The sequence below is a fragment of the Calonectris borealis genome, chromosome 19 (genome assembly GCF_964195595.1).
Source record: "Calonectris borealis chromosome 19, bCalBor7.hap1.2, whole genome shotgun sequence".
Taxonomy (NCBI): domain Eukaryota; kingdom Metazoa; phylum Chordata; class Aves; order Procellariiformes; family Procellariidae; genus Calonectris; species Calonectris borealis.
In genome coordinates, this window is record NC_134330.1 from 12,690,395 (window position 1) to 12,709,722 (window position 19,328).

The following is a 19,328-nucleotide window of genomic DNA, read 5'->3' on the forward strand; positions in this document are numbered from 1 at the left end:
CTAGTATCTACTAGGTACTAGTATCCTATCCTATCTACTTGGTACACTCAGAAACACAACAGGCACTCAGGTAACTCAAACCTTTTCTTAAACACTTTCTTGGGTCACTCTGATCTGTTCTTTCAGACATCACAAGACATCTGTTTCGCTACTCAGAAAACTATTCCTAGCTGCTGTTTGAACATGGAGCAATACGTTATTAGTTATATATAAAACCATAAACTAGAGTCTTGACCTTTTTCTGTGGAATTTGCTGCTTGCAAAAAGTGGGTGCAGTCCCAGTGAATTGTAAGCTGATCTAATATCACAGCTTGAATGTGTTGCTATACAAAGTAAGTCTTCGTATTGTAAATATTTCAGCTACAATCCTTTTGATGGACCTAATGAAAATCCAGAGGCGGAGCTTCCGCTGACTGCTGGAGAATATATTTACATCTATGGAGACATGGATGAAGATGGTTTCTTTGAAGGTGTGTTTTAGTAGAATGAAATGTGACCGAACTGATGTGGAGAGTTGATCTCTATTAAAAACACAAGAGAGGAATTTAGTGAATCTTGAAACCTCGAGATAAAGGTTTTCTGCCCAAAGTTAATTTGTTAGAGGGAAGAGCAGATTCTGTTGGAAAAGGTTTATTTATGTCATGATTAAATTAAGACTAAAACATGAGATGCTGGTCTAGTGATTTCAGTGGGAATTTTGCCACTGAAATCCAGGTTTCATCCCCATATGGTTCCTCCCTAGCCATGGAGAGAAACATGTTCAGCCCTGGGCACCTTCTGCAGATGGTCTGTTTCCCTCTTTCCAATGACCGCATAGTGAGCCAGAGGCTGTAGGCGGTTGATGGTTTGATTACCTCTTGCTCTTTTGGCAGGGTAACGTATAAGATAAGCAGTCCAAATCACAGTTGTTATCCTATTTGGTGTCATACAGCGTGTTTCTCTTTTGGCACCTTTGAAAACATGATCCTGGTTGACTAATAGTCAGATGGAATTGAAACCAAGAATTGTGGACTGTAAATTCGTAATGAAGTTTCTTTGTGAAGCTGGTTTACTTAATGGGATGAAGGATCCTAATTTACTGAGGTGCTTTGCAAGAGCTGAGGCAAATGCATGCCATGTTGCACTGCTTGCTCTTTGACTGTTCTGGCTCTTTCTTTCTTTCTATTTCCAAGCTTCTCATGTATTTATTTGTTTGTTTGTTTATTGTTTAAAGAATAAAAAGGTTATTCTTTACTAATGTTTTCTGCTTTCCCTGCTTTCAGTTGATTTGCTGTAGGTAGAGTTTGAAAGGGGAAAGTAAGTGCAATCCCTACGCACTGCTCATTTGACTGTGATTTGATGGTTCTTGCATGTACCAAGAGTGCTGTGGTATCAGTCATATTTGGGACATATTTATTACAGAAGCTAGCATAACAAAGGAGGGAACTGAAAAGAAGGCCAGAGCTGGAAAAATGGACTTTCTTGAGGAAGTACTACAAAACCCAAATCTGTATGGCTGGGAGAAGACATAAAATCATCAATCTGCATAATTTGGAAAAGCTAGAAAAAAACACTTAAGTTAGTGAAAGAGCTGTGATGAGGAGCAATAGGGTAATGAAGAAGGAAAATCCCTTAAGCTAATTACACAAAACAACTTTCTAGTTAGTTGGCTCTGGAATGCGCGGAGCAGTGAGTCTTCTCACTGTGGCCATTAGGATCTAACTGGGAAACGCAAGAAACTTTGCCAGGAATAACCTCCCAGAGCTTTTTCTGCATTCCTGACTGCAGTGCAGTTATGACCTAGCATAGATGTTGTCACGTTGTCTTCACAGATGGGTTGGAAGGCTGAACGGTAGGTGCAGTGGTAACAGGTTTCCTGTTTTTTGTTTAGGGGAGCTGATGGATGGCCGGCGAGGGCTGGTCCCCTCCAATTTTGTTGAGCGAGTTTCAGATGATGACCTCATGACGTTTCTGCCTTCGGAGCTGAATGATCTCACCCATAGTTCGTACCAGGAGAAAAGTTTTGTCAGTGCAAGCACCAGCAGTGGAGATAAGAGTGATTTCTCCATTGAAGAGAGTAGCATCAGCCCATTGGCCAGTAGAGCAGAAGGAGACCAGGAGGAACCTGTTAGTCATACAGCAGTGCCTTACCCAAGAAAATTGACTTTGATCAAGCAGCTTGCCAGAAGCATAGTTGTAGGCTGGGAACCACCACTATTGCCAGCTGGCTGCCCAGACATACAAAGCTACAACATCTATGTGGATGAAGAGCTACGTCAAAACGTGAAGAGTGGCTTTCAGACCAAAGCAGTGATTGAAAAGCTGGATTTAAAGACAAAGGCTTACCGTGTATCTGTGCAGACTGTGACAGAGCAAGGCAGTTCTGATAAACTGCGATGCACTTTCTTTGTGGGGCAAGATTTTTCTGTGGCACCAACTTTGCTGAAAGTCAGAAGCGTCACTGCCACATCAGCAGAGGTCGTGTGGCTTCCCTGCAACAGCAATTACAACCATGCGGTGTACCTCAATGGGGAGGAATGTGACATAACAAAACCTGGGGTCTACTGGTACACCTTCCGCAACCTGCAGCCGAGCACTCAGTATATTGCCAAGCTGGAGGCCCGGCCCTTGAAAACACCTTGGGAAGAGGTCCCAGAGGGGCAGGAGCAGAACTCGGCTGTGATATGCTTCACTACCCCAATAGCAGGTATAAGAGCAGTCGTGCCCATTGCCACTGTGCATGGAGCGCTTGGAGCAGTGCGCTCTGTCAATACTTTGCTATGAAGCCTTGGGGCAAAGGGAAGCAAGGTTTATTAGGTCCCAAAGCCTCAGATGCTGTACTGTTTTGTCTTAGTGTTTTTCTTCCTTTATTTTAAAAATTTATTATCTCTTTTGTTTTCGTTTGCTCTGGGAAGACATCCCCTTTGCTGATTTGAGCAGCATGCCTCTCAGGGCCTGAAAGATCTGGTTTGCCATGACCCTTGCTCTAAGGGTTGCTGCATCTTGGCCTCAGCTACTTTTGCAAAGTTCTGTTTTCTGTGCATTAAAGCTTTGACAGAACAAGAGCACCTTACTTTCTCTGGTTCTGTCTATCATTTCCTAAGACTAGCCAGGCTATTGTAGTACAGTTCTGCAGTGGCAAGTCTGGTGTGGGAGTTTTCTCTTTGATTCTAACCAGGGTTTAATTTAGCTTTACGCTGTAGTCAGGTAAGCAAGAGGAAAATCTGTTTGGTCTCTTGCAGGCACACCTGATGCTCCTTTGGATGTCCAGGTAGAAGCTGGTCCCTCGCCAGGTATCCTTGTTATCAGCTGGTTACCTGTCACCATTGATGCCGAAGGATCTTCCAACGGAGTTCGGGTCACCGGTTATGCTGTGTATGCAGACGGACAGAAGGTATTGTGCTGACGCTGTGCAAGGCTGGCGTTTGTGCGGTGGGCTGGAGGCTGGTGCAGTGGTAGTGGGCAGTTGCAGAGCCTCAAAACCTGGAAAGCTTGATCCAGAAAGCATGCCATGAGGAGGCAATGACAGTCCTTGGCCTGGAAAGGAATGATATCAGAGAAGAGACAGCGCTTGGGCTGTTTGTTTTGCCTGATGCACACCAAAAAAGACATCTGTCCAGATTTTTGATGTGTTCTTGGTATAACTAAGCTAGGAAAGTTCCTGTGGCAGGACCCTTCACTAGCAAAACAGGACAATTAGTGTCAGCCTCCTCTGTCTCACCCTAGGCGCTAGTTTGATCCTTGCGGAAGCAATGAGCTCAACGAGCAATGAGTCCGTGGGGCGTGGACAGAGTACAAGCACACAACCTTGTCACCAGTTGGGGCTTGTCTCTGGACTATGAGGAGTGAGGTGTAGTTCTCTAGCCCTTTCTTAAACTAGGGACAGGCGAAGGGAGAGGTGTACAAATACCAGGGTCCAGTACGAATACTGGCAAAGAACCTCCAAGGATATCCTGTATTAAAAGTGGCCTGAGGTTTTCGGCCCACATGATGTTGTGCCATTGGCCATGGGAGAGGCAAGCCACAGCTGTTTAAAGGAGCAGAGTGCAAAACAGAGTGGTGCTGTGTTGGATGATTGCTCTTTTATCATGGAAATGCTTTTTCCTCTACACAGGTCAAAAAAGGAGGAGTCTGGGAAGGTAGGCAAAAGGGAGGCCAAAAAAAGGGATAGCGTTTTAAAGCGTAGGGAACAAGGAAAGTTAAAACCTGGAGTAGGAGGGAATATAGTCATATTTTATTTTATAGAACATCCAGTTTCTTAAATGGTTATGGTAACAATTTCTCTTTACTTTTCATTCTTCCCTGATATTGTGCAGAAGGGTGAGAATTCTGCACTCCTGCTCTCAAGCACTTCAGGGTCTGTCATTAACTTTGGGTTCAGGAATTGTCATTCTCAGAAGGGCTGAGCTGTGCACACTAAGTAATTGCTCCCTGTTTTTTTGCTTGCAGGCGATAGAAGTTACTTCTCCAACAGCTGGGAGTGTCCTGGTAGACTTGTCCCAGCTTCAGATGTTCCAGGTGTGCCGGGAGGTTTCTGTGAGAACAATGTCTCTGTACGGGGAGTCGGTGGATTCAGTTCCAGCCCAGATTTCCTCAGTCTTGCTGCGAGCCTCTCACCACTCTTCCCCTTCAGATTCTGCTGTTTCTACCACTTTTACCTCTAGACTGCCCCGTGGAGAACCCAGGGGCTCTCTGCCTGCATGCAGCCCACCCACGCACCAGACGGCTGCCCTCCTGCTTCGACAAAAAGTTCCCACTGACAGCTCAGATGCCAAATTGACTGATCTCTCCTCCAGCCACGACGGCTCCGCGCGATCTCTGCCAGAGAAAGCCTCTTCGCCACCGCACCTCTCCTCTCCCAGTGCTTCCTTGGTGCAGGTTTTAGGCACTTCTCCACAGGGACGGGACGCTGCACGAGACAAGAAATGCCTGACTGTGCCTCCTCAGCAAGCTGGCAGCGCAGCGCTCCCTGCTGAGGGCAAGGAGCCTGTCCCTTCAAGGGAAGCAGAATTGCAAGGCCTGGGCGAAGGGACGAAGCTGCAGGTAAGTGCTTACATCTCCTGCCCAGGACCGTGTGTGCTGGGAAGGAGAATGGATCATTTTGGGGAATGGAGCGAAATGCCACTGAGCATCTTTCTCTTCCTGTGACACACTCTTGCCTTTGGGCCACCATCCAGTGGTTGGCAAACCGGCAGGGAGCATGGGCTGCTGTTGTGTACCTGGAAAAGCAGATGAAGCTTGCCGCTTGATCACATCTGTGCAAGCAGATCAGGAATAGAGTCAGGAAAGCAAGAATTCGTCAGAGATAGAAGGTGAAAAGGATGCTCCTGCTGATGATGATGTCAGTGTTAGTCTGGCACTGCTGTGCTCTCTGACTTGAAGGGGTCTTCTCCAGTCTAGCGGGTTTGCACAAGGCAGAGTAGGCACTCTGGCACGGTGGAGCACCTTAGTGGACTGCACAGTGAGGCAGCCGTGTCTGGAGAAGAAGTGGCAAGCTGTCATGACATTGGGTATTTGGTGGGTGAGTGCTTTCAGGGCTTTTTTAGGACAGCGGTGAGGATGTCTGAGAGCCCCAAAAGAAAGCAGGTAAATGGCCTATAAGGTGCTCACTCTTGACAAGAGGGAAGTGGGTCCTGTTGGTGTGTGATGTATTACATCAGGAAAAAGGATCTTTTCCCCATTCTGACCTTTGACATAGGGGACTCAGGGCAGTGCTTCAAACTGTTCAATTCAGCATGACTTTATTAATCATGGCAGCGTGAGCTTGCAAAGGCTCAGAGGTAGTCAAAAGCGGGGAAGACTTCTGATAATTGCTGGAGCATCAGCAGCTGTGTGGGCCAGAGACCAAAGGCCGGGTATATACACAGAAGAATTGAAATGTTGAGTACAAAATTTCAATCATCATTCTTCAACCCTTGGCCATTTGCTGCTCACAGTACCTCAGGTCAATTGTTGTGATTTATTTGCCCACATTTAGATGTCTAGTGTAGATGGCTACACATGGGTGGGTCGCTTTGCCTCCTTTGTAGTCAGTGGAGTGAAATGGGTGCTTCCAGGATGCAGATTGTCCTTCCTGCTCGAGATGTGTGTCTTCACTTGGCTGTCAACAAAGAGAAAGCGCAGAAGGATCCTAGCTGTCAGATTAAACATGAGATCTAGACCTGTCTGGCTTTTGCCTGAGCCCAGGGGACATGTAGAAACTAGGCACTGCAGTGTCTGAATCTCTCTAGGGGTCTGATCCTGTAAATATTTTCAAAGTGTGCCTAGTACGTAAGGACAAGGTTGTGCTCCATTGCAAAATACAGTGGAGGCTGCCTTATTTTAGAGCGAGGGTCAGAGAAAGGTATGGTTGATGAAGGCCCACCTGCCTCACCCTCCTCGTTCCTGGGGTTCCACTCCTCCATCTCCCAGAGGTTTTCTTAAACACCAGACTGAAGTGACTGGAAAACAGACGAAAATTTAAAATTTCTGTAATCCAACTAGGTGACCCAACCACGAGTCTGTGCAGTTGTACTCTCTGTGTATATTCTTCTTCATTAATTCCCCTTTTCTTCACAGCCCTTACCAGCTCCAAGAAGTGCTGGGGTAGTGTCCTCACCTCCAGCTGAAGCTAATCTGCAGGCTGGTGTGTAGGACATTCCTCTGGCAGATGAGAGTGGGAAATGACCTTGTATAGCCTGGGCTCTTCTTCTTCCTGCTGCTCTAAAACTAGTTATCGTCAATACACTTCTGTGGCTTACATGAGCCAGGTGTGGTGGCCAGGGCTACAGCAGTGGAAAGACCGTGTGTCTGCTTGCAGCTAATGGCAGGGAGGGATTAGTTCCACGACTGGCCAACCTTCCCAGCTGCAAATTACCTGCCAAAATACTCACGTGCCAACAGCGCAGAACGCATAGTGTTTGTGTCAGAGAGTTTGGGGTGGCAAGGGTCCCCTTTTGGCACACAAGTATTGCGTGATATCTCCCCCAGGTTTCGTTGTTTATGATGACCTTCTTTTGGTTTGTTTCCCAGATGGAGCAATCTGTAACCAAAGCGCCAGAGCTGGAAAGCCCGTCTAACAGTAGTCTGAAGACACGTATGGAGACCTGCCATGCATGCTCCATGGAAGAGTCACCACAATGTCCTAATGCTGAAAGAGAGAAAGAGGCAAAGGAGAAGCACTTGAGCCCAGAGCCTCTGCCCTCCCCCAGCCAGGCTGAGGGGACAGAGGGCACCTTCCGAGATGCCAGCGCGGGTGGGAGCAGCTGCCAGGAGTTCCTGAGGTTGTCCCCTGGCAAGGAGGTGATGAAAGAAATGTCCAGAGTGAAAAGAGAGGTTTGTTTAACCTTGGTTGAATGTCTCTGCCCCTGGAGGGATGTGGATTGTATTTGACACCGCTAGGTTTTACAATCTTACGCAGTACTGTTCTTCGGGGGAGCACCGACGTGCTATAAAACGTGTCTGCCAGTTTTGTGTGTCCGTGTGTGTGTATACACGTGCCAATCGCTGCATTGGGTGCTGCCCAGTTTATTTCCTCCCACACTTCAGTTGTATGTGTGCTAGAGAAAGATAAAATGCTACTTTATTGCTGAAATAGAGTGCCTGAGAGGACTGAGGAAATCTGTTTTGCTTTTCAATAGCAAGAAGAAAAAATGTCTGAAATGGGAAGACGACAGCTGACCCTTTTTGCTGAGCACAACCGTAGTTCTGACCTTTCAGATATTTTGGAAGAGGAGGAAGAAGATGAACTGTCTTCAGAAGCTCTGGAAGAGAAGAAATGGGACCAGAGAGAGCCGTGTTACCGGGAGAATGGGGAAAAGGTAACTTGTAGCAGAGTAACGCTTCTGGGGAGCGCCAGTGCAGCCATCCCATGTCATCAGCTCACGGGAGGAGGTCTGAGCCCAGCGCTCTCAACAGTGCTTGGCTAAGTTCCTACCTGCTCTGCTTTTACTCCCGGTGTTGCCTTAAGCTAGTAAAAATGCAAGTTCTTTGTGAGAGGGAAGGGTGCTTATATGTGACGAATGTACCCAAGGGTTTAGTTAGTTGGAAAACCACACAATGTAACGTGAACTTTAGAACCCAGGGTTAAAAATCAATCCTATTGATCAAGTTCTTAATATAGATATCAACAGTGAACACACAGGAATCTGTAAAGTCCACCCATCTGTATATCCTGTACCAACCCACCTGCCTTCCTCCTAAAGCAAAACAGGCATGTAATAATTTTGGCCTCGGTCCTGCAAGCACTCCTGAATGTGAATAACTTAGCGCAGATTATTTTGCTTAAACCTTGGTGCTCCCTGTAGGAATGGATGGCTTGTAGGAGCCGTGCCTTTGCAGCTCAGATGTTGCAAGTGAGGAAATACTGATGGAGCTGAACTGTGAGTGATCCTGTTAATTCATGCTACAAGTTCAAACAGTTAAAGCTAGTTAGTGTGTTATAATGCATCTGTGACAGGTAATGTGCTTAAAACTGCATGACTGGAAGGTGGTATGTAATCCTACAAATTACGGCAGTTGAGATGAATGCGCATGAGGGAAAGTATTGAGGTTGAATGACTGAGAAATTAGAAAAATTTGCAGGAAATGTGCTATGCCTGTATAGCTAGACAGCACCCGCATTTTTTTTCACGTGACCGAAGAACATCTGTAGTTGTTGAAGTTGACCTGTGTGGCTGCCAGCCTGCAGCACGGATGGGATGGGTCTGGTGAGCATTAAATGATCAGTAGCAGACAGTGTAATGATTCTGGAGTAAATTTGCTCCACTCCTTTTCTCCCTCTGAAGGGGCTTCTTCTTCCCGGGTGGGAAGGTTGGACCTGCAGTACAGCGTGTCAGGAGCCCCAGGAGAGCCTGGTGGCTGGAGATGCTGGGGCTGCCTGGGAAGGAGTTGTTCAAAGGGCTTCCAGTTGTTGGGATTGCACGGGAAAAAAATGGAAGAAAAACAGTTTCCCTGGAAGGAGAGAAGAGGAAATAAGAACAGTTAAGAACACCGTTCTTTGTCCCTTTTTCCTGAATGTTTTATTGGCCTGAATGTTTTTGTTGGGTTTTTTTGTTTGGGTTTTTTTTTTTCTGAAAAAGAAACACCGAAACCCCACGTATATCCCGTTGAGTTGAGCAAACTGGTGCTTCTTGACCTGATAAAGTGATTGTTTTCTGTTCTGGCAGTGACAAGTTGAGGGTGTGAGCATGACAAGATGCTGAATAGGGAGAGGGCATCAGGGGCTTTAGGGCACAGAGCTCCCAACACTGCCTTATAGAGTGAAGGAAGATGGTGACTGAAGTGGGCCAGATCTCAGCAGCGCTGTTTTCTAGGATTCTGCATATTTAGTAACTTTTTGGGTCATCTCAAGATTCCTCAAGCCAACTCCTTCAGGATTTGGGGGATGAAAGAATGGAAGGGTGCTGCTTTTAAAATGTTTAACCTCAAATAAGTTGTTTAATTTCTGAAACCATTTATTATATTAAAACTCAAAAGCAAAAACCACGACTTTGTAAACAGCTAAAATAAGTCTTACTGGACTTACTTATGGTTGCATTTATAAGTTCTGCATATTCCTAATTGGTGCTAACAAGGTAGGAGCCTAGAGCGCATGTCCTGTAAAGAGAGTCTGAGGAAGCTGAGCTTGTTTGGTCTGGCAAAGAGGAGGCTAGCGGGAGATCTTGTAGCTGCCTACAACTATTTGAAGGGTGGTTAAAAGAATGAGAGAGCCAAAGTCGTCTTGTTCATGGCACATGATATAAAAAGAGGCAGCAGTCATGACTGGCTGTTTGGGAGGTTCATGTTGGCCATGGGTACAAACTTCTTTTCCAGGAGGGTGGTGCAGCCCTGGGACAGGTCCCCAGGGAGGTGGGGATCTCCATTCTTTGGTGTTTTCAAGCCTCAGCTAAGTGAAGACACTGATTTACTGTTGGCAACAGTCCTGCTGCAATTAGGAGGTTGAACTGGAGACCTCTGGAGGCCCCTTCAACCAATTCTAAATATAATTCAAGACTACCTTTTGCTTTGAAAAAGTTATGGAGGTTGGAATAATCAACAGGCAGCTTACGACTGCCTTTTTTATCCCTGCTGTGGTTCAGTTTTTAATTATCTCTGAACAGACCAGCTCATGCCTGTAGCTTGACACATCAGTAGCTACATACGCTTTGTAGTAAATGTATTTAGAACATGTCATGGTATAAATTGTCAGGAGAGTTGAACAAGAGACCTCCAGAGGTATCTTCCAACTTAAATTATGCTATGCATCTAGGATTCTACCTTTTTATTTTAGTACAAATGTAGTAAGAGACAAAACACAAATTCTACAGTTGGTCCTAGACAAATTTTAAAATTTAGCAGTGTTTTCCCAAAAGTTTTATGTAACCTGGTAGACTCTTGTCCAGCTGCAAGTGAAATACAAGTCTGTGTGACCCCTTTTGAGATAAAGCGTTTTCACGTGTATTTGTGGCACCTCTGTTCACCTGGATTTGCGGGCAGTAAGCCATTGTAGAGCTGGACCTTGAGAGACGATGGGAAGGGCCTAGGGATGGTCCTGGCAGAGCAGCAACATCTCCAGGGGGTGTTTTGCTGCGCAGGGTCCCTTGCTTCTGTTCCCGTGCGAGGACAGAGCGGCGAGGGAGGACTGTGTGTCCGCCTGTGAGCGCAGGCTGTGACACGCATCCCTGCGGAGGGAGGAACCCAGCCAGCTCTCACGTGCAGTGAACAGCTCTGAAGGGACCGTGCCCCTCCTGCCCCGTCACCCCAGACTGGGGATGCTGAAGCTGTGGGAGATCGGGCAGGCAGAAAGAAGGGTGCTGCAGACAGTCGTGTGTGTAGAGGCAGAGGCTGGGAGGGAGCTCTTCCATGCATTGGCCTTTCTCGCTTTCCGCTGCATTGCTAGTTCATCTGATTGTCTTTTGCCAGAAGACCCATTGCTCTCTTTTGCTTCCTACCCTTGCTTCGCTGCAGACCACAGTCGCCGCTCCATACTGCTGTGCTGGGAGGGAATCAGCTGTAACTTTGACTCTCTTTTTAATGTTTATTTCCTCTCTTTTTCCCTTTGCTTGTCCTGGCTGTGGCTTTTCTCGGGGGCTGGGTACAGATGGATCTTTGTGATACTGACAGCGATGAGGAGATTCTGGAGAGGATACTAGAGCTCCCGCTTCAGAAGAACCACAGCAAGAAATTGTTTAGCATCCCTGAAGTGACTGAGGACGAGGATGAAGATGAAGATGAGAAGTGTGTTATGGAGGAAAAGGCAGACCCTCAAGGCTCCTTGGAAAAGCTTACCTACCGTTCAGGAAGGACGGAGAACCCGCTCAACATCAAGGAGCCTTTTCTAAAGGCAGATGGGAGTAATACCTCCCCGGATCTCTCCGCTCAGACTCCACGGGAGGAGCGTGGTGTTAAGGAGAGCAGAGGGGATGCTGACCGTGCAAATCCTGCCTTTGTGCAGCTGGCCTGGAGTCAGAAAAAGGCAAACTGGAACTGGGGCTACCAGGAGAACGATCCGAAGTCTGGGACTGGGGCAAGTCCCGCTTGGAGCAAGAAGAAGGGAAATAATTATCGAGAGAAGATCCGGAGTCGGCCTGAGATGGGTAGGAAGAGACAGAATGATTTAACAGAGCACTGCAGTCGTCTGCTGGGCAACTGCAGCCAGATGGGAGGCGGGTTATACAGAGCTCCTAGCCTCAGGGAAGAGCTGAACGTTGTGAGCAGTGCTGGTGGTAAGGAGGGGTTTGATATGTACAGTCGTGCCAGACAAGGCACCTTAAGAAAAAGCCACAGGAAAGCAGTGGTTTCAGGGTTTGCAGAACCTGCTGTGATGGCAACACACTGCTCCAGCCCCAGGAGCCTGGAAATAGACATTGAATATGACTCCGAAGATGATCAGGATTCGACCTGTGCATCCCCCCCTGAGAGCAGGCTGTGGCCAGAAAGGTCCCAGAGCTGCCAGGGGGGCTGGAGTGATTGCTCCAGTCCATCTGAGGTTGCCCACACGGATGGCAGAAGGGACCTGACCACACTGGAGATGGTGGAAGAGGGTATGGAGTGGGCTGGGTCTCCGAGCCGGCGCCTGCAATTCTTCTGCCGGGAGAAGGAAGCACTGAGGTGTGAGAGCAGTTCTGAGGAGCAGGGCTGGGAGCTGGACTGTAAGTCACCTGGCTGGAGAAGGAGGCTCGAACATCCTTCGAAGGGAATACGTAGCACCTCCTTGCACAAAAGGGTTGGGTGACTTTTCCTATTCTGGCTTTGAAGCAGTTTGCAGTGGCATTAGCTTCCCTCTGCTTCCCTGACCTGCCTGTGTCTTGCTTTGTTCAGTGTTGTCCAGAGAAAGGACCCTCCTCTAGGATTGTCTGGAAGAATATCTGAGAGATTCGGTAGTTCTGTGCTGCTCCGTGGCTTTTCTTGTATTAGCTGCTTCTGCTTTTCCTGCTAAATGACTGAGTGTCATCGATGCAGTATTCCTTTTCGCACCAGGTTTTCCTCCCCACGGCAGGAGGCTGTGGGACCTAAATGAAAATCCCTGGTGAAATAAGCTGATTTGTGAAAGCTTTGTGTAGATGATGACGGCAATGTCATTGCCTCCCCTCGAAATGCCCTTTCCTGCATCCTCATGCTCACCAAGGGGATCGTCACTGGTGCCTGGCGGGGTGCCTGCCTGTACTGAGTCCTGTTTTCCAACTCCCTTGGTATTTTCAGCTCTAGAGTGTCCCTGAAGAGGAATGTTGCATTTGGATGCGCTGCTCTTTGTGGCGTGCATTTGGGCTGAGCGCTGTTCTCGTGAGTTGGAAGGCAGAGGCTGCTACTAACTCTCTGCTGGTTCCCGTTGCAGGCGCCCAGTAATAAAGACCCTAGGGGCCAGGAGCTGCCTGGCACAGCCGCCTGGCAGGCTCCCAGCAGAAGAGGGAACAAGAGCGTAAGAGGCAGCCAAATGCAGAAACCTTTGCTCTCTAGTCCAGGTGAGTGGGCAAGGGGGAGAGAGCTGGGCAGCAGGAGAGAGGGAGGCTGTTGGAAGTGGCAGGGGAGAGGCTGGTAGGCAGCATTTGAGCCGTGCAGCCCTATGGCAGGGGAATGGTGCTGACGTTCTCTCTGGTGTGTCCTCTCTCTGCGCACAGGTCCTCCAAGGAGCGCTGCTTCAGAAACCTCTGTTAAAGATGATGACATTAGAATATTTGTGGCTCTTTTTGACTACGATCCTGTTTCTATGTCTCCTAACCCTGATGCAGCAGAAGAGGAGCTCCCATTTAAGGAGGGACAGATCCTGAAAGTAAGGGCGCACCTTAGTGTATGGATCCATCTGAGGGACAGCATAAACCTTGGGAGGCAGAGCTTCCTTCATCTTGGGAGTTTCCTTAGCTTCCTTTTCCTTTAGCATCTCAGTCCCTGTAGCATAAATCGTCTCTGGCCTGTCTTTTCCCTTGCAGGTGTGTGGAGACAAGGACGCTGATGGCTTTTACAGGGGTGAATGTGCAGGCAGGGAGGGGTACATTCCCTGCAACATGGTATCAGAAGTCCAGGTGGAGAATAATGAAATCAAGAAGCAGCTCCTAAAGCAAGGGTTCCTGCCGGCCGATGCGCCGATGGAGAGCGTAGGTACTGTATCCCTTTACATGTCTGCTGTGCTATTGTCAGCGTGTTTCTTCGCTGAAATGTGGAAAGCTCAGTCATGCTGTCAAGCTGTGTGGCCAGTGCAGCCCACCAAAACGATCTCTAGGGCTGGTCCCCAGGACCTGGAGGCTTGTTCAGTGGCTGTTGCAGTAGCAAGCAGGGAGGTCTCGATGGATGGGGGAGGCAGGTGTTCTGTTCGTACGTGACTCTGCTGCAGCACGGCGCTGCCCAAGCCTGCATTGGCAGCTTCTGGAGCTGCTCCTGTGCTTGAGGTGTCGTGTCTGTGAACTCGGCACGGAGTGAGAGTGAGGCTGATGCTCGCTAGAGAAGGGGAAACAAAAAAGTTTGAAGAGCAGCTGAAGGGTGTGAACAAGAGTTTTCACTTCTGTGTTCTCTCCTTTGTTTTGCGAGTCTGTAATTGAACCCATAAGGTCACCCTGCTCTCGGGTGACAGAATCTGTGACTTGGGAATGGAGGAAGATGGGGAGACGGTCGTGGGGAAGGGGAAGGAAGGGTGTGAGACAGCAAGGTAGGCAGTAAGGAGTGTACAAGGAGCAGACCTGGTCCTTGGGCTCCTCCTTCCTCACTCCCTGAAGGACGTGGTTCAGTGCTTTATGCACTGCAGAGACTTTCCTGTTTCTTCCCACTTGTGTACTCAGAGAGAGGAGAGGAACCTTTCCTGGGATGTGCAGCCATCACAGCTCGGGCTCAGTTAGGCTGCAGTTCAGTGGCTGTAAGCCCTGAGACTGCTGTCAACATATTGGTGTCCCAATGCCTGTCCCTTATCCCTCCCATCTCTCATCCTGCACCTCTCTGTGTACTCTCTGCTACCAGTGGCAATTGTTTGACCTGCTCCACTTGTCAAAACAAGAGGAAATTCTTGTTTTGGCTGGCCACTGTCCCCCTACCAGTTCAGCAGGGTAAAACAGCACAATTGTGGGTCTGATGGCAAAGGAAGCCCTGACATTGACTGAGCTGTTCCACTGCCTCTCACAGGCAGTGGAGGAAAAAAAACCAACCATCCCCCGACCCCCTAAAAAAACAAGAAAAAAAGAAGCAATCCAACTTGTTTCCATTTCCCTGCAGTGAGACCCAATATCCAGCCCTAGAGGCTAAGCGGCTGACAGTGCCCAGCTCTTAAATGTGGGTCTCTGGAATGTTGATCCTGAGGAGCACAGGGGTCGGAGGAGCCTCTTGCTTTCACGTTGTGGCTATGGGATTTTTTTGGTAGGTTTGTGTCCTTTGGGCTCTCATGTCTAGGGAGAGGAGAGATTTGAGTACAGCTTTTTTCACACTTGGGACATTCATAATGTTTCTCCTGCATGTATTCTGTGGTGCCCAGAGATGGCTAGATGCCTGTGGTGGCCTTTGTCCCTATGTGGATGTACAAGGCTCTCTGTCCCCTACCCCGCTGGGTACTCTTAGAAGAATAATAGCTCTGAGACTGCATGAAATGTAGTGGGTTTGAAAGTTTTCAGGAGGGCAGTGGTAGTGAAAAGGACATGCCTTCTGCGTGCGTGGAGAGAATCTTGTTTCCCTAGGCAGCTGGGCTGTATGTAGTCCTGTTGTTTTTCTACTGCCATAAACCCATATTACAGCCTCCTAACTAAGAAGGGCTTGGTCTGGGAACTTGTTCTGCAGGCTCGTCTAGTAGTGACCCTGTTCGCTGCAGAAGCTTTAGCTAGAGACCTTGCAAGGTCCCTTTGCACCTGAGTGAGTTGATGGGGTTCACCTCACCTGGCATTTTTCAGGTGCTAATGGTACAAAGTTTTATTTTATCCTTATGATGCTGCTTCTGAAAGATAAAATAGAGCAAAGTGGTGAAGTTTGTCTGATGTGTGCTGTGGTATGGCTAACATGCATAAATATAATGTGGATTTCTGTGTGTATCTGGGATGTGGATCATGCCTCATCTGAGTCCACATATGACAACTGGAGATTTGGGCTTTGCCCATAGACATCACGCTGTCCGCTTCCCAGGGGAAGCGTGTCGTGCTACTGTGTTGCTTGTTCACTCTTCGAGATGCTTTTCACTTTCCATTCACTGTCTGTTTCTCTTGTCTATTTATTTGCTTTTTTGGATTTTTATTAAGGAAATGGCACATTTTCTCCACCTCCACGCCGCCAAACCGTCCCTCCTCCAAAACCCAGACGCTCCAAGAAAGGTCTGTGTCACCCACTGCTTCCTCTTTGATTTTTGCAATAGGATTACAGACTGCATTGAATTTTTACTACTTGCTTACAGGACCCTCAGATGTTTGTCTCTGTACGACTGCTAGGAAGTGGAAAGAGAGCCCATCCCTGTGCTGGTGTTAAGTTTTTAACAACAGTGATGTCTTTTATAGTTTTGGAGCTTGACCTCTGCTTCCTGTTACGCCCTGAGTCATGGTTACTGGTGTAGACTTTGAATTGCATGAAGAGTTTGCTTCTGTTGTTTGCTGCCTTGGTCTTTGTTCTTTTTATTGTTGTTTGTCAGTTGTGTTGTGTGGTCACTGTTGAAAGATGAATTCTCACTGATGAGACATTTTGTTCCCTCAGCAGGGCTGGATAAACAGGAGAAGTACAAGTCTCATCCAGGTGAGAATTTCTCTTTCTTGCTATGAGAAGAGGGTTGGTACATTTGCATGATGGTAATACAGACGCGTTTTGCGGTCAAGGGCCAATGCAAGACCCTGTGGTGCTCCTTCAGAGTGCTGTAAGAAAATGGTCATTCTCAGGAAAGAAGAGTTTTAGTTCTTTTATTTAGTAGTGGGTGCAGTGGTCTTTGACTAAACAGAGGGTGTTTGAAGGTGGAGGGCACGCGTGGTTGTGCTTTGGAGGAGCAGGGAAATCTCTTACTCATCTGATGCTGCAGTCCTTAAAATCCAAGGTTCCTGGAGGGGGTGCTGACTCTGCTTAGGTGCACAGTCATCTGTTGATGTCCAGAGAGGCCAAGCCCGCAAACCCCTTGTCAGCCCACACAGTCTTGACCTGAAGCAGCGACTAAATCCGTAAGATGAAGGACTGGACAATGTGTGTTTTCTGTAACACCAGACTTTGCTTTTGTAGACTCAGAGCAGGTCTGTAAGTAATGGGGCTGAGCAGGCAGGTGGTTGTGAAAATGCAGCGTGTTCCCTGGATGATGGGGCCAGTGCTGCTGAGCTCTGTGCTGCTGTGGCCGGGCTGCCGGCTGATGCAGTCCAGGGCTCTTGCTGTTCCCCTGGCACTTGAGGATAAATTTTGTAGCTCGGTAGCAGAGCATTGCATGGAAGGAGGACAAATGTGCATTCAAGACACCGTGTGCTGTCCTCTGTGTGTGTACATATATATGTGTGTGTGTGTATAAATAGAAAACATAAAATAAAACATTCCTGTATGTATAGACAGGACACCAGGATGCTGGAATGGGGAGATGTCCCCAGTTCTGTGCTTGTGAGGTGATTCAGGAGATCAGAAAATTGCTTTACCTGGGGCCCCTGAGATCTCTCTCCCATTCAATTTCCATTCAGTTTTCCCCTAGGGTTCTTTTTGCTCAGTCCATTCCAAGAACAGTGAAGGAGTTGCTGTGATTTGGGATTTTGTCTTAGAACTTCCAGCTTAGGATATTTTGCTTTATTTTTGTTCTGCAGGCCAGAAGCATCAGGGCTTTGAAGCTGAACTGCTGACTCCTCGAAGTATGGTGGCTGTCTTCGACTATAACCCTAAGGAGAGCTCTCCAAATGCAGACGTAGAGGTAACAACCACCTGCTCACTCATCTTACAGGCTTCTTTTTCCTCTCTCTTTTTTATTCTATCCCAAGACACTTAGCACTTCGGTCAAAACCAAGCTTGGCAATATGACTGCAAAAAGGGGTTGGCTGGAGTCATAAAATGTGGAGTTTGCTGTATGTTCTCTCATGCATTCTCTGATAACAGTGTTCAGTTGTCTGTGAAGAATATGAAGCAACATAGCCCTGATGATTTTCAGTATGTGTCTCAGTGAAACTATGTGAGCATCTCATGGCCTCATAGCATCCTCGAGTGCTTAGACAGGGTTTAGCAGTTCTGGGGCAGGAGGAAGCAGCCCCTGCTGTTAGCAACTGATCCAGGGCACCCACCTGCTTAAGAGTTTGAATGGACTTCTGATACTTTTGGTGAGCATGTCTTGTGTGTTAACTACCTGTGTAAGTCTCTGTTCAAGCAAGAAGACTTAGTTCCCATTTAATGGACCGGTCCTCTTTTCAAGCAGTCCCTATATATAATCCAAACAGTATTTTTGTGGATAAGTCTGTTTCAGGTGGAAAGAAAGCAATGCAGAATCCTTTCTGCAAAAAATCTTTCTAAATTAGAATGTGCTCTGTTCTCTGTTCCTCCGTAGCAGTGTTAGTCTACTCTGAGCAAACATAAACGTGGGTTTTGGATTCAGGTTCTTTCCATGCATCCAGAAAGAAGTGTGTGGCCAAGAGGTGGCACAGTTCAGGTAATGCTAGCCTCGCAAACTGAGTGTCTCATGAGCAAGACAGCCTGCTTCTGAGGACAGAGTGTTTTAGGGATGGTGGATTATCTTGGGAGAGATACAATGAGAGCATGTATCCACCAGCATCCGTATAGGTATTCATACATCTGGCCGAAGAACACTTTTGAGCCCTTGTCAACAAGATGACTGTATTTCTTGCAGTGATTTGGTCTTCCTAGAACCTTCCCTGTGAACAGAGCTCAAATTACTGAAACAAGCTGGTGCAGTTCTGTTGCGTTGTTGGAGATGCTCCCCGTTCACACTCCCAGAAAATTTGGTCACCTGGTTTGCTAGAAGGCTGCAGCTGCTGTTTGTGAACTTGCACCAAGGCATAGTAGGATCAGCTCTGCTGTTCTGTGTGTCTGTGAGTGAAGTTCCCTACAAGTGTCTTTCTGCTAGAATAAAGTAATTCACAGCCAACAGTAGGAACCTGCAGCCTCCAGAGATAAATTGAGTACTAGGGATATAATAAGGTAAATGTATTAGAGGTAGGTCCCTTCCAGCTAACACCTCTGTGTATATAAAGCCAATGTGTCTTGAGTGGGACACAGCCTCCACCTTTTCTATCTTAGAGCAGCTTTTTTGCTGTAACTGGGCAGTTTCTTCCATTAGAAGAGACTGCTTAAACCTTTGTCTTTGGTCCTGTGCTCCATGGAGTGCATGCTGGGGTGGCTGACAGGACAGACGGATCTGATGGTGAAGGGTCATGTGTTGTGTGGTAATGGTCTGTTTCCAGGTCAAATCTTCCTCTTTTTTTTTTTTTTTTTTTTTTTTTATGCATTCCTGCTAGTGACTAATCCCTGAGCATTGCATATAGAACAGGCTCATCCAAGGGAGTGGAGTTTAGCACTTATATTTAAAGAAATGAAAGGTATTTCTGGCGCTTGTTCAGCTTGTTCTCAACACACCTTTCCAGAACAGGTGGTAGGTACTATTTTGAAGCCTTAGTAAAAATGGTTTAAGAAACAGGCTTTGCTCTTGTCTTAATTTGTGAAATGCTTCCTTAGCACTGAATTCCACAGTTACCCACTTCGGTTGCTCTTCTGCATCCTGGTCCTGCAAGTCTTAACACAGTGGCCTCCCTCCCTCCCTCTCTCCCCGTGAGATTGTGCAAGAAGCCCAGGGTGACCTTGTGTTTCTGGTGAGAAGCTCCAGGCAGTGCATCTCCTGTGACCGTTGTTCTCTTGCTCTTTGCAGGCTGAACTGACTTTCAGTGCAGGGGACATTATCACCGTGTTTGGGTCCATGGATGATGATGGATTCTATTATGTAAGTACAGGGGTTGGGAAAGTTCTGTGGCTACATC

General features: G+C 47.5%; 1 protein-coding gene across 1 annotated transcript in view; it reads left to right on the top strand.

Annotated features, from left to right (window-relative positions):
* Nucleotides 1-19,328, top strand: part of TSPOAP1 (TSPO associated protein 1) — a 72,004-nt gene that overhangs the window by 42,451 nt on the left and 10,225 nt on the right. Inside the window, exons 15-28 of the mRNA XM_075169055.1 lie at nt 361-470; nt 1,871-2,686; nt 3,222-3,373; nt 4,429-5,022; nt 6,991-7,293; nt 7,599-7,778; nt 11,039-12,163; nt 12,773-12,899; nt 13,056-13,207; nt 13,365-13,533; nt 15,642-15,713; nt 16,090-16,125; nt 17,157-17,260; nt 19,220-19,291. Coding sequence (XP_075025156.1) covers nt 361-470; nt 1,871-2,686; nt 3,222-3,373; nt 4,429-5,022; nt 6,991-7,293; nt 7,599-7,778; nt 11,039-12,163; nt 12,773-12,899; nt 13,056-13,207; nt 13,365-13,533; nt 15,642-15,713; nt 16,090-16,125; nt 17,157-17,260; nt 19,220-19,291 — 4,012 coding nt within the window. The remainder of the gene's footprint in view (nt 1-360; nt 471-1,870; nt 2,687-3,221; nt 3,374-4,428; nt 5,023-6,990; nt 7,294-7,598; nt 7,779-11,038; nt 12,164-12,772; nt 12,900-13,055; nt 13,208-13,364; nt 13,534-15,641; nt 15,714-16,089; nt 16,126-17,156; nt 17,261-19,219; nt 19,292-19,328) is intronic.